This window comes from Echiichthys vipera (assembly GCF_963691815.1).
Source record: "Echiichthys vipera genome assembly, chromosome: 21".
In the NCBI taxonomy this organism is placed as follows: domain Eukaryota; kingdom Metazoa; phylum Chordata; class Actinopteri; order Perciformes; family Trachinidae; genus Echiichthys; species Echiichthys vipera.
In genome coordinates this window covers 4,684,755-4,700,376 of record NC_139846.1, presented here as the reverse complement: position 1 = coordinate 4,700,376, position 15,622 = coordinate 4,684,755, and the positions used below count along the sequence as shown (strand labels likewise).

At 42.1% G+C, this 15,622-nt stretch overlaps 1 protein-coding gene across 1 annotated transcript in view; it reads left to right on the top strand.

The window, feature by feature from the left end:
• The window catches only part of LOC310963440 (cadherin-20-like), a 94,039-nt gene that overhangs the window by 66,927 nt on the left and 11,490 nt on the right, over positions 1-15,622 (top strand). The window contains exons 4-7 of the mRNA XM_083936285.1: positions 1,170-1,289; positions 3,472-3,639; positions 5,466-5,653; positions 6,612-6,865. Coding sequence (XP_083792411.1) covers positions 1,170-1,289; positions 3,472-3,639; positions 5,466-5,653; positions 6,612-6,865 — 730 coding nt within the window. The remainder of the gene's footprint in view (positions 1-1,169; positions 1,290-3,471; positions 3,640-5,465; positions 5,654-6,611; positions 6,866-15,622) is intronic.

The following is a 15,622-nucleotide window of genomic DNA, read 5'->3' as shown; positions in this document are numbered from 1 at the left end:
TTGACCGCCTCTCTTCCTCTTAGATTTCTATCCATTGTAGTGCCTCTCAAATCAGTGCTCTCTGAACTGGCTTTATATAATCCCTCACATCATTACCCACAACTGTTATCAATTTTGAGTTGTTGTGTTCAAGTAGTGACAACTGTGCTTTAATTGTGTTTGACTTTTGCCACCTGTGCTCACCATTATGCAGCACATGTGAATCACAATGAAAATGTGTTGGTAAGTTGTGTCTAAACAGGTGAAAAGTGCTCATGGTTTTGCCAAAAGAGTGATTGATTCAATCAGTGTGTTCAGGCAACAGAGAAATTGGTTCAGACAACAGGGTTTAGTGTTTTAGCAATTGAGAAAAACTGTAAATGTATGCTGCCATGAAAAAAAAGACTTGTGTGAAAACCATTATCCCCTTTGGGACAATGAAAAACCTAACCTAACCTAACTACCGAATACTGATCAAAACTTTTAGGCAACCAAAGCATTACAATCAACTCTCATGAAGTAAAAACACACTGTGAGAGGGTTAAAATCCTGAGACTTTAACCAACTTCAAAGCTATTTTAATGTACACAGTAACATGTGTGTTATGGTCTTTATACAATAAATGAGACCATAGTTTACTAAATAAATATCATGCTGTATTACAGGAGATTTGAGACGAGAGATGGAGACCATAAACTTATTAGGGAAATATTTACTGAGGTAATAAATCAAGTGAGAAGTAGGCTCCTTTTCTCATTGACTTCTATACAGTAACACTTATTTTTGGAGCCAGTGGAGTTGCCCCCTGCAAGAGAATGCATTTTTGAGGCACTTCACCATTATTTTTTTCAGTCAGTGGGGCAGACGGAAACTCTGGCCTGCGTATGTCTGCAGTATTTCTTTTTTAGGGAGCGACTGCAGCCGTGGTGAACAAAGCCGAGTACATAACAGCCCTGCAGAGTTCTTGTTTGTTCTTACAGGCTTGACTCCATATGCTTCATTCACTATTCATGAACCTACTTTTTGTGGTAACTTTGAAGTAAATAAGCATAGTTAACTCCTGGAGCTGCTCCAGACACAGATGGGGGAAAAAAAATCAGACCCCAAATTATTTCTTTCTATTAATTTATTGATATTAAAGTAGATGACCTGTATCTTTCTTTCTCCTCCACGCCTCCATGTTCACTCAGGAACATCTGTGATTCATCTGACCGCTACTGATGCCGATGACCCCACGTATGGCAACAGCGCTCGTGTGGTCTACAGCATCCTGGAGGGCCAGCCTTACTTCTCAGTGGACGCCAAGACTGGTACGACTTCACACATACTGCCTTCTAAAAACATCCAGTAACCACGGCAACCAGCGTTTTGATCCGTTGCATGTAGTGTCTGATGGATTTCAAACATTACTGGCCACTTTAACTATTTTATGAGCTCCACATGAATTTGTAATAAGTATGAATGATGTTAGATGACCTGATAAAGTCGATAAACTCCCACCGACTGTCACCATCGTTTCTACCGACACTGCTAAGAGATACTGCTAATTCCCTACCTTGTTTCTAACACTGTAATCACACTATAATTGCACTACCATCTGATTTCAGCAGTCCACACTAAAAGCCCCTGTGTATTCCAACCGGCTCTGAATGTGGGAAGCTCAGCATGGCTCCTGTTGTTGCTACGACATTATTGAAAACTATTTTGTTGCAATTTGCAATAACTCAAACTCAAACTGTGCTAAACTCAAAATGTTACTTCTCCACACCTTGAGACCTTAAAAGTAGGGAGGATTTTAGGGGTCTGGGGGACATAAGGACACAAAATATTGTGGGGCATGTCTGCAGCAAAACAAAAAACTGTAATTATAAACTTGACAGAGGAAATTAAGTAACGTTGCTGAGTTTCTCGTGTGTAAATGCGCACAGTGGAGCGGCAGCTCTGCTCTTTGTTCATATTTTAGAGAATAATTAATATTTTTTGCATTAATAGAAAATAAAATGAAAGTGTGTCATAAATCGGGAGAAATACAGGAGAATCTTGACTATGGGAGAATTATAGAGCAGGCTTTGATCTGCATTACCACACGATGATAGCACCGTGGGATCCAATCCCTGCAGGAACTAAATCCAGAAGAGCGGAGGCTATTAGAGCAGCCAAATACTGTCTATGATTTTCAAATAAGATGTTTACCTTCATATAATGTTTAGGTGTCCACTTACATTTGGTCATGTAGTGTAATTTGTCAAAATAATCACGCAAGATGGTAGCTTAAAAAATAAAGTATAAGAAACTTGTAAATAACTAAACCTCCTCAAGTGTAGTAAGTAACTGCAGCACTGGAGCACATGGTAAAAGCATTTATAACTCAAATTAGCATTTCCATGAATTCAATACATTCCAAAAAGCAGAGCCGCCGGCCATTTAGTTTTTTCTTCTTTTTTTCTTTACCTCCACTGCCTCATTTCCTTGTTTGTCAGCATGGAAATCTGTTGCCAAACCTCTCCGGCTGCGCTGCCCATCAGCAGCCGGTCAGCCCGCTGCTGCTGTAGGTTCATCCATCACTGAAACACAAGTAACTCTACAGCTATCAATCAACCTCCCTGGCTGGGCTATAAGCCCAGCACTGGGGCTTTTATTGCTGCAAACACAGTGTAAAACCTTTAACACATATAGCTCAAACCAACACATGCACTCTTTTTCTTTCTCAGCACAAAATTATACTTGACCTTGGTGGGATTCTACTGCATCCGGCAAAACTGTCTGTGTATGGATGTGTTTGGTAATAATACACTGTGGATAATAGTGTACAGATTACATCGATTGCAATAACACTACAGTTGCAATAATAGCTTACAGGGTTTTTTTCTACAGTGTACATGTGCTTCTGCTGTACTACCTTATTCAGTCTTCTAGAAGCTGCCGTTAAGTTTAGACGACAAAATGTGATGGTTAAGTTTGGACAACAATAGAAAATATGCACAAGTTAAACCATGTTACTTACTTTGATAAAGTAAGTAACATGGTTTACTCAAGGTTTTACCTGCAGAAATGCTGACATCAAAGGAAGTGTTGCCCTAATAACTCTTAAAATGTACATTGTTGGGTAAAAGTGTGATAAAATACATGACGCGATAAAATACATGACATTCAGGAAATCTTAAACTAAAGAGACTTGGCTATAGATGGAAAAGAAAATATTCCAAAAAATGATTGAGATGACTTTCTCTTTTGCAGCCTGAGAATGCGGCACATTTAAACCATATTGTCTGGTAGGGCTTGAAACAAGTTTAACTCTGATAAAAATCTTTACTTTAAAGTAGAATAGAACGACAGGTTTAATTATAAATCCCTCATGCGGGCTCTTGTCCGGTCCATTGAGAGCGCTGACATTCCAGGACACCATCGCTGGGACACATGACCCTAATCTGTGTCACCAGCTGACCTTTGTTTGGCCTTTCTTACCCTGTCTCTCTCTCTCTCTCTCCTCAGGCGTGGTCCGTGTGTCCCTGGCAGACATGGACCGGGAGACAAGAGAAAACTACACTGTAGTCATCCAGGCCAAGGACATGGGCGGACAGCTGGGGGGGCTCGCTGGTACCACCACTGTCAACATAACACTCAGCGATGTCAACGACAACCCGCCCATGTTTGACCAGAGTAAGAGACGGACATCTAACTGCACTCCTGTCTTACCATCCTTTTTTTTCTTGCTGATTCACTTTGCTCCCAGCTCTACCTGAACCCACATCACCTCTCTAATCCCTCCTGATGCTCTTGCAGCTAAAATTCAAAACTCTCAACAGTAGAGAAACAGTGCAGCCAGGGGTGTAAGACTGCACTGTGTCATGACATTTTATTATTCTAAAGCTGAAAGATTAATCTCTGCATTTTCTAAATCTGATCAGTCCAAAAACATTTCTATGGTCTAAGTAACAGTTCACAGCTCAAAGATATTCATTGACGAAGATGAAGAACAGAAAAAAACAGTGAATCTTTATGTTAGAGTCGCTGAAACCACTGAATTTTGGGCCTTTTTGCAAGAGATGCTGATTTTATAGTTTTACAAAAAGCCAGCAGAAGTGTTGGAAAAAGATCAGATGTTAGGTCTCCATAAGGACATTCTCATGTATATATATTTTTCATTATTTTGTTTTATATTATGCAGATACTAGAGCCAGACCAAAAAAAACAGTTTGCTGATTTTATGCGCCTATCGCAGACATATCAGTATCTGCTTATGTTTTCCAATATGCCCCAATATAAAAACTTTACAGAACATTTTAATGCAGAACATTATGCTTTGGGTGCTTTAGAAGAGCGGTCATATAGCTATTTATTTTTTAGAAAACTCAGCAACTGGTACTAAACATGAGGTTTATTGAGCTATTTATTTTCATTTTTCTTAATGTTCTCAGTATCCGTTTCTATAAGGGAGTCTATAGAAAAATTTGCACATTTTAAACCAACAATATCCTAAGTACAGAGTTTTGTACAATAACAGGTTGTTTTTTTCCCATTTTTGTTAAAACATACCCTCTCAAACTGATCTTGAGTGTACAGTGAAACCTGTATTTAATATTGCACCATGTAGCTCATGGTGCATTGTTAAATCAAACCCTACCTGAGGCAGAATGCCGAAGCTCTCAAATGACTCTAAAGTTCACTTTAAATGTCAAAAACACTGCGTTTTGTTTCAGCGCTGATACTTTTGGATACTCTACTGTTGGTTTCAGCTGCAAATCATGCTCCGTGTGTGCAGCGTGCATGCGATAAAACCAGCGCATGCAGCATGGGTGAGCCATGTGTGCACGTTTACTGTTTTGTCTGGATGAGAACCAGGTCTCCATTTCTATCCACCTCATTTCTCTTGGGCATCTAAGCAGTTCAGCCCTCTGCCCTTCTCCCTCTGTCTACCAGTCCCTGGCCATTTACCCCCTGGCCTCCTCCCTGCCCTCCCTTGCTCAGGCACCAGTCGCCCCACGCTGTCTCTTTGATTATCTGCTCCTCTCATTAGCGTCCTCCTGAGGTCAGGGGTTGTCTAGCTGTCCGCGGTCATCTCTTCCCAGCCGACGGGTGGCTTTACTTTGAGACAAAGCAAACACCCGCCGCTCACTTCCACTTCCACCACTAGTCCCCCACCAATTAGCGCCATCACTTCGATGGAACTTTGATCGGTTGTGAAGAGCTTCAGGGATTCCCCTCTGTCAGGAACAATGCGCAGGCATTTCACTTTGGACAGCGGGGAGCGCCACAAATTGGGCAGCTGTCACCTCTTCTTTGAGGTTAAACGGTAGATGAAATTGAAGTCGACCCACGAGACAGTATATAACCCAATTGCGAGGAGTTTATGGAGCCATTTGTTTTAAGCTGTCTGAGATGTGATTTTGAGAGGAGAGAGCAGCCTTGGAGTTGATGACGGAAGATGTTTGGCTCCCTCTAGAGGATTTATAAAAGGATCACCCTGTTTGTTTTTATTTCCTCAGGGCTGTATCAGATGAGCATCCCAGAGTCGGCTCCTGTGGGTTCAGTGGTGGGTCGTATCTGGGCGAAGGACAGGGACATCGGGGTCAACGCTCAGATGAAGTACAGCATCATCGATGGAGATGGAAGGGACACCTTTGACATCAGCACCGACCCCACCAACCTTTTCGGCATCATCACAGTGAAAAGGGTACACAGACGCACTGATAAAGAACATTTTATTCATCCTCTCACTTTGAGGCAGCAAATATGTATGTTTAACGAATATAACTTATGACTTATGATACATTTCATGAAAGAAGCCCAGGTTTGTAAAACTGAATGGATGCATGGTCTTACAGGGAGAAAGTTACCTCTGAAAAAATTGCCATTTGCCTCTAGAAGGACAAACAAAACACTATTCATTTTATAAAAGTCGATATTGTTTATTTTGGTTCATACAATTGCACCGTCAGTATTTAGGTTGGTTTGCTCAGCCTACTGCTTGAAGTGAAGCTGAATTGTTTGAAATGTTTTATCCACTACTTTCAGCTAACTATTCTTTCTGTTTCTTCATAATATGAAGCCAATCACTTGAACTGTTTAGTCACTACCTTTAGCCATTAATTACCATCATTACATTTAACTGCCTGTTTCAACTTCTGTGCTCACTCGCTGAATAGTTTTCGTGGTTTGGGTTAAAATAAGTGCATCTGTTATGTAATTAAGTTTCACCTACTCCCTGAGCAGAGTTTGAGGCCTGTTAAACTATGTTACCTGACTTCTGGAGCATGTGCATGTCAGTTGAAAGCTCACTTCATGTCATAAAGATAATAGAGGGCGGGTGCCAAAAACATTTCACATCAATGTTTCTGTGACTGTCGGAAGTTACTGTCTTTTACGGTAAACTCTGATAGACACCTATACTGATCTTTTCACCCATCTGCTGTTCCCTAGCATACCTTTTCAGTTTGTCCTGGCATGTTACCTTCTCTGGTGACATTTCTACTGTACATAGGACCAGACCAGGAGAGACGCTCTCAAACTGGCACAAATTCAAGTGTTTCTTGAAGCAACTATAACTGAAAATTCTGTCAACTTGTGTTTAAAACTGCAGTCAAAGTGCAGTAAAAGGTCAGTAACCATCTTTATGTCCGTTACCCCTCCAGCCACTGAACTTTGAGAGCAAACCTAGTTACACTCTGAAGGTGGAGGGCGCCAACATCAACCTGGACTCTGCCCTCCGGCACCGCGGGCCATTCAAGGATGTCACCATCGTGCATGTGAGCGTGGAGGACGTGGACGAGCCCCCACAGTTTGACTCGCCGGGGTACTACGTAGAGCTGTCAGAGGACGCCAAGATCGGCACGGTGGTGAAGACGGTGTCGGCGAGGGATCCTGACGCTGCCAACAACACTGTGAGGTGAGGAAGACGAGGAAACACCGTCCTGGCTGTTTTTATGGTTTTCACAACTTCACTCCTTGTTTTTGTTAAACTCTCCTGTTGCTTTCCAATGAGCCAACAAGGTGAAACTAAATCACACATTTGGCTTAGCTATAAATAATATTTACAAGTTGTGTGATTCTTCAGTTTATAGTCCAAACAGATCATGGAATACACCAAAGTGTGTGTATAAACCTCAGATGTCACCATCATTAAACGCGGCCTTCATTTTGATACAAACTACATATAAACTCCTGTAATGTTTCCTGACTCTATCTTGCATGGTTGCTACACCATTACAGAGACAAAATCTGTCCAGTCGAACAGACAGACACATAAACACCTGGCCAAATACTCAAAACCTCCTCTGTGGTAATCCTCATTACAGAAGGTGTCTCCAGTACAACATCTTACCATAATGACAGACACACACACACACACACAAACAAACACACGGTGAAAACAATTAAAAGGTTATTGTCTACCTGCAGTCCCCGGGGACCTCCAAGCTATGACACCACTGCCGCCTTTACCAAACAACCTTTACCCAGCACACAAAGCTCCAGAGAGCCGATGATAAGAGCAATCTCAGTGGTTTCTGTGACATGAGAAATACTCTCAAAATACCGACTTAAAAACACAAGAAAAGGGCTAAAATACACAGAGCTACCTATAGAGCTTTAGCCCTACCTAGTGGAAAAGTCACATCATGCCACTGGTGGGGGTGGTCTTAATGCATTCGTCACCAAAGTATAAATCATTTAAACTAAACAGTTGTGTTCAGTATTATTAGATGTTAATAGAGAAACAGGGCTATCATCCCCTGAAAGTCTTTTTTTTTCAGATCAAACTTGGGTTTTTGCTTGTCTTTTCATTTATATCCAGAACGTTTTTCTATTTATTTGGGTGTGTATGTCGCTAAACCAGCACAGTTAATATGCTGTATGTAGAAAAAGTACTTCAAGCATATTTTTCTGGCAGTACAGGGGGGTTCAGGTGGCCGCTGTGAAGCTCTGAAATCTCACATACAGGAGCTGGCTGCCTGACGATGCTGCGTTCATGAGCTGCTGCACAATCTGTACATTGTTGGAAAATTAAAGCGAGGTGACAAAGTAAATATGGAGCTCGTGAAAAGGATCATTCGGTTTGCCACTTCAATTAAAATTCCAATAACAATAAAACAATGTGGCTGCTGTTCAGCTGCTGCGTGTACATCCCATTATAATATGAGTCTATTGCTGAATATGCATCACTAACTAAGCACATAAAAGTCAGGAGGATTGTTATTTCACTATTTCAAATAACTTGGTGGGTGTTTCCCCCAATGCATGCTGGAATAGGCTGTAAAGCTAATTAACCGTTATTAGAAAATCCCATTTATCTTAATTTATTAATCTAGAGCAACTGACATGAGTTGGCATGGGGGTTTTCTGACTCTGTAATGCAGTCTGATCACCAGCAGGGGGCAGCATCTTAACATGACTCACCACAGGCTCCAACTATAGACAGCTCCACAGTGTGGAAAGCTGATACTGATGGAGCACAAACATTATATTGTTAATAACAACTTTCGACATCCAGCAATTAGTCAGTGACACAGACACGAGGAACTGAGGACTTTTTCCTTCTCTCAGTTATCAGAGAAAGTTTTTGTGCTCCTACAGAACAGATGTTGCATGGTGGGTTTACTGTCCAGACTGCACCTCTCATAAACTAATTAGACATAAAGCCTTTAATTAGCCTATTAATCATGTGTAGGAGTCAATGACTGCGGCAGTAAATGACTGTTTCACATGGCACAGGCTGCACCCTGTCCCAGCTGCTTGTGTGTGTGCGTGCGTGCGTGCGTGCGTGCGTGCGTGCGTGTGTGCGTGCGTGCGTGCGTGCGTGCGTGTGTGTCAGTGTTATGCTGCTCATCTGACAGCAGTTCATCTGATAATTGCTGTGTCCAAAAGTTCCTCTTCATTCACCACTATTCTCCACTCAACAAACAGTCAGTAGTGACCAGGAAATTTCAAACACTTAATTTTCCCCTAAAGTGACACATAACATTGCATTGTGGGGTTTTCACCTGCTATATGTTTTTGACCTCTAGTAGCACTATGAATGTGGGGAGACTGTGGGTTGTCCTCCATTCGAGAGATCGGCGGCTCGATCCCCACCTCCCCCGGTCCGCATGTCGAGGTGTCCTTGGTCAAGACAGTGAACCCCGAATTGCTCCTCTTGCTGCACATGGGTGTGTAAATGTGGTGTGAATGATTAGATGGTATGTAGATGTCCACTGCCATCAGTGTGAATGTCTGTGTGAATGGGTTAATGTGACAAACACTGTGAAAGCGCCTTGAGTAGTCAGAAGACTAGAAAGGCGCTTTATAAATACAAGTCCATTTACCATGACTTGGATCCCCGTTTTTTTAACCTCATACATGCAACACCATACACATTCCTCCCAGCGAGTTCACACTATACCACCGATCAACAGGCGCCAAGTCATGATGCACCAGCACAGGCAGAGAAGAAGAAGACAGCAAGGATAGTAAACATGGGTGCAAACAGTGCTGGAGTTAAATCCGCTGAATCTGCTTTGCAAGACAGAAACGGATGGATACTTTATATCTGCATGTCACAGCAGCAGTAAATCAATTAAACCATACGGTACAAAGAATAGTACAAAAACCAACTGAAAAGCAACTGAAAAATTAAGCCGCCCACTTTGAGGTTCTTTTTTTGGCTCTTCAGAAACCTCTGGGTGACGTCACGGAGACTACGCCGTATTTTAAATAGCCTGACTCAAAAACAAACAACAACACAACCAGGCTGCTCCTACAGGAATTAAAAAGTCAACATGGATGCATGCAAGTGTGCAAATGACAGTAAGGTGTGCATTATGGATGTTATCAATTTTAAAAGCAGCGTTAGTCAGCAGCCAATCACACAAATATCTTGAGATTCTTCGACAGTCCCAACCTGCTTAGTTGGGAGCTGCCGCTGCTCTAAAGTCTTTGATGCTCGAGGAGCTCCACTGCTGACAATTAAGCGGCAACGCTCTCATTCTTGAAGAGAGGCTGGGAATTAGAGCAGTCAGCCACTGATGCAGCCTAATCCCCAGAGCTGGCACTGTACTCTGGCGTAGAATCAGTGAAAAAGAGATTTTCACGGAGGAGAGTTGCAGCACGGATAGCTGATGAATCAGTTCAAGATGACAGTGAGGAGCTGAGATACTGCAGCAGCAGGTGACAGATAAAAACAACAGGCAGGTGACCTTCAGTCTCTCTGTCTGTCTCATTTCCATTTTACATCTTTCTGTCCTTTACAGACAGCAGCATGACTGGCAGATATATCTGAACCAACACAGGCACGTCCGTCCACACACACACATTCACCTGCTATTTCTCACACACACACACACACACACACACACACACACACACACACACACACACACACACACACACACACACACACACACACACACACACACACACACACACACACACACACACACACACACACACACACACACACACACACACACACACACACACACACACACACACACACACACACAAGCCCCTTCTCGTGGCTGAGATCCTTTAGGGAGATCCTTGCCAGCCTTGGATGTGCCAGTCATGACTGACATACACACTCTGAAACACACTGCAAAGAACCCTGCAGAAACATGAACACACACACACACACACACACTAATGGTAAACGATTAATGGTTTCTTTCATCATTTAAATGCAGCAGCGTTTGTCCTCCTTCCAGTGAATTCTTGTCAGAAGGTAATTTAAAGAGGTGCTAACTGCAAAAAATAAAGATTCTGTTTTTGAATGGGGTGTTTTAGTTTTTTAAAGCTGTTTCAGACTATTAAATCCTTGTAAGACCAACCAGAAACCTATTCATTTTTTAGCACAAACATTTGAATCAGCACGTCTTTAGTCTAAGGATGTAGCCTGGGAGTACAAGAAAAGTGTAAATATGCACTTAAAGAAAAATAAAGAGTACCTCAGTTAATGCTTTCTTCAAAGCCATCAGACTCCTTTGACAAAAATAGTCCTTTACCTCGCAGAAACATAGGAGTTGCTGCCTCCATGGGTTAGTTAGATTGTCGTCTTCATTTGTTCCTAACCTCAAAAAAATAACAGCAATTGTTTCCCAATCACTCTATAAAGGAGGGTTAGCGTACCATGGACAATACTAGTAAGTGGCATCATGATATGGAGTAAGACAGCTGTCAAAAAGTTATATCCGTATTTCTCTAATTCATGTTGTTAACACACAAAATTCTGCAGTCATATCCATGAGTCTGTGAAATTGGATGTGGGTTAGGATTGTTTTTGAATGAGTATGAATCATAAGTCTTCACTTTAAATACGACTTCACGTTTACGGATACGAGTAGAAAAATGCTGAAAGGACGTCACTGAGGTCACAGTCAGGTTGCAGGGGAAAGTTATAGAACCGCGGTTCTTCCGACCGCGCATGCACACATGAACCCAGAGACTAAAACGGAGGGAAACGGCCAACCGGATGGTGCTGCTCTATGCTCCGGAGAAACATCACAGGTAAAGTCAATAACTTGTATATCCATTATTTATTTTATTTCAATAATACGACCATTGTCAAGTATAAGTAGCTTGCTTCTTGCTAGGGATGCTGCTCTGATCAGAGTAGCACAGAGAAGTTCAAGAGAAGCTACGCAGAGCATTTTTGTTTAAATAAGTAAATGCATATCATTAAAAAGTATGATTCTATGAAATAAATAGTGGATATACACATTATTGACTTCACCTGTGATGTTTCTCCGGTTGGCCGTTTCCCTTCATGTTTGTCTCTGGTACTCATATTCTGTACTTAAGAAGTACAGATACATGTCTAAAAAAAATATTCTGGTAAAAGTAGGAGTACCGATTCAACTCCTTTACTCAAGTAAAAGAAAGTACAGGCTCTGACATGTACTTTCAAAGTAAAAGTAAAAATGCCTTTAACGAAACAATACATTCTTTAATAACTTTGTCAAAAGAAAAAAAGACAAAACCAGAGGTTAGAGCTTTGGTACTTTACTATAGCTTGTTTTCTTCTTTTTCCACTGCAGCACAAACAAACTGTAATCAGTAATAGTTATGACCAGTCAGCCATATTGGATGTTTACACTCTTAACAAAAGACCAATGTAATTTTCTACCTTTTTATTTTTTCTGTAGTAAAAGTGTACTGAACCGTGACCCCAAAACACACATGTAACATGATCAAGCATTACACACAAAAGGCAATGAATGCATCCACAGTGGATTTTGACTTTAAAGTCAACATTTTAATAAATATTTTTAGTTTAACATGTGAGAGATTAATCAGGTTCTCCTGTTCTGCTCTGTTGTTCAAAATAGAACAAATCAACCGCTTCTGTGACATAGCTCTACAACAGATGCAACCATGGCATGCATATGAACCAATGGAACTCATTACGCTGTTATCACACTGTAAAATTATCTCAGCAGGAACATACTGAACCATCAATTACTTTTGACAGAATGTATATGTTACGGGTCCCAAGGATGAGGACCGTGGTGACAAATATGTTACCTGTAGAAGCAGGTGAAGAGCGGAGTAATAAGGACACCATGCGTCTCCGTTTTCCTCCAGAACGTGTCTTATTTAATTTTACACAAAATATTAGCCATATAAACATTACACAAGTTTTCACTACGCAATTCAGCTGGTTCTTAGTTCTTAGTCATTTACACACGATTCCACATCTCAGTGAAATATGTTCTCTTTAGCTATTTCAGTTTCTCTAATCATCATATTTATCACATTTCTTCTCCTACACAGTTATGTTCAATAAACAGTATCAGTAAATTCATCACATGTTTGTCCAATTCAGTATATTTACTGGTAGAAATCACTATCCACAGTGTATCATGAAAATCCAGCATGTTGGAATAACCCTTTAATTGCATGTTAGCTACACAAACGTGCTCATAGTGCTTGTGCTCCACTAGCTAATAAACTCAGTCACTTTTAAGCATAACTGTAAACATTTACATTAACAAAATATATTTCAATAAAAAAGATAGAAAATATAGCCCTTTGGTTTTTTTTAGAGTGTACAATAGGCACAGACTCTCATTAATGAGCATTTGACCTGAATGAACTCGCCCCGTACTGGCGGGCGCTCGGGAACTTTCTCCCGTTTCTAGTGCATTTTACCTGTAAATAACTTAAGTAAACCGTCTTAAACTCTCTTGTTAACATTAGCATAGATAAAAGGCGACAACACAAACAACATTGTCCGGTTTTCACACCGTTTACCGACCTGTAGAAGCAGGTGAAGAGCGGAGTAATAAGGACACCATGCGTCTCCGTTTTCCTCCAGAACGTGTCTGAGGTAGCAGCGGAAGGTGGGGCTCCTTTACCGTACCCCCCAAACACCTGGAGCACCCGCAAATGTTCCGCCCCACTTCTATTCAAAATAAAATGACCCCTTTCATATGGTTCTCGATATTTAAATAAAATCAATGAAAATAAATACATATATTAATGAAAGTGCCCATGACATGTTATACAAAATAATATTAATGTGGCCATTCCCTCTCAGGGGTGCCACACGCTCCCCGACAACAAAAGTGGCTCCTGACACTTTAACCCAATTTTGACTTCAAGTCACTGTATTCTTACCAAACCTCAGACTGATAATAATCAAAATTCTCAAGTCAAATCAAAACATAAAACCCTTTGAATAAATGTTATGTTCCCAGGTAAGTAGGTAGTCTTTTATAGCTTATGTGTGTGTCATATGTGCATTATTGCAGCTTTTTCTTTCTAACTACATATGGGATAAAGAAAAGATAGGTACGGAACCTGGACAAAAGGTGGACCTTGGAATGAAGGTAAGTATGGCTGTGGATGCCACGGGTCAACAGAAGGCACAAAATAAGTACCTACAGTATTTACAGTGGGCCGTGACTGGTATGTTGGATGACCTAAAGATGAATAGGTGAGCATTTGGCCTGGACACCTCTGTCGAGTGGATCGCCTCAGTGGGTTTGGTGGGCTAGACTGAGAGTCTGTTCTCTGCTCCTCACTACACCTGTGTTGAGGGGACTCGGGCTCGGCATCTGACTGAGGTAGGTTAAGGGCCGCTGGACTATCACTGCTCTCTAAGTCATCTTGGTAAGTCTCAACTTCATCCCTCAGTTCCCACTCATCTCGACCTGCCTCCTCCAGCAACACTACATCATCCACTAGTAGTGCGGGAACAGTCTCGTGTGCCACCTGACCCTCTCTTCCTAATTGACATCCCTCATGGATCCCAGCCATATCTGGCAGGCCCTCAACCATGTCTGCGGTCTCCATTACAGGCATCCTTCGCCCAGGCTCTTCATGACCCCTCAAACCCTGAACAGATTTATCAGACTGAACCTGTGTCTGCCTCACTGGTTCCCTTCCGTTCTGGCTAACAGCTGGCTTCTTAGGAGCAACTGCTGTTGTGGGTTCAGCCCAGGTTGGTGGTATTCTCAACCAATAGCCACTACCTGAATCATCATCTGAATCAGAGGTCTCAGACTTTCCTGTCTGTTCGTCACGGTTCTTAACCCTCACTCGATTATTTGCCTGTCTATGCGTTGGTTTTGAGGTTGGCTTAGTTGGTTGTTGTGGGAACTCCACTGGCAAATCATTGACCAGCAGGAGCAAGTTTCGGTGTAAGGTTCTAGTCCTTCCCTGACCGTTACCCTCTGGGTGGACGATATACACTGGGTTATCTGAAACCTGTTCCCTGACCACATATATCCTATTCTCCCAGTAGGAGCGTAATTTGCCAGGTCCACCCCGCTCTCCTAGGTTCCTAACCAACACCCTATCCCCTGGCTTCAGTCCTACTCCCCTCACCTTCTGATCATAGTACGACTTTCCCTTAGCACTAGCTGAGACGCTATTTTTGTTAGCAACTTGATAGGCCTCTGTCATTCTTTTACGCCATTTTTCAGCATATCCCTTGTGCGACACAGGGTCAGCCTGCTCAGCTAAACCAAACAAGAGATCCACCGGAAGACGGGGGTGACAACCAAAAAGCAAGAAGTGTGGCGAGTAACCGGTAGACTCGTGACGAGTACAGTTATATGCATGTATAACTTGCGGAAGATGATCTTTCCATGTTTCTTTTTCTTTGTCTGTCAGGGTACGCAACATCTGTAGTAAAGTACGGTTAAAGCGTTCTGCGGGATTTCCCTGGGGGTGGTATGGGGACGTTCGCGAATGACCAACCCCTGAAAGCTGCCCGAGAGTCCGGAAGAGCTCGTTCTCGAATTCTCGCCCCTGATCGTGATGGAGCTTGTTGGGGAACCCAAAGCGAGGTATGAAATCGTTATAGATCCGCTCAGCTGCTGTACGACCCGATTTGTTCTTGGTCGGATAGGCTTGAGCAAACCGCGTAAAGTGGTCGACCATAACCAAAATGTATTCGTACCCCCCTTTGCTTTTCTCGAGATGCAGGTAGTCGATACAAACAAGTTCTAGTGGTGAGTTGGACGTCAAACTACTCATGGGTGCACGCACATGAACTGTTGGTTTTTTTTGTTTAATGCAACAGCATTTCTTTGTTACGTAGTCCTCAATACACCTCTTCATGTGAGGCCAATAGAACCTCTCTCTCGCGAGGTGAAGTACCCTCTCAGTACCCACATGGCCCTTGTGGTCATGGAGATGTTTTAAGACCATGGACTGGTACAGGAGA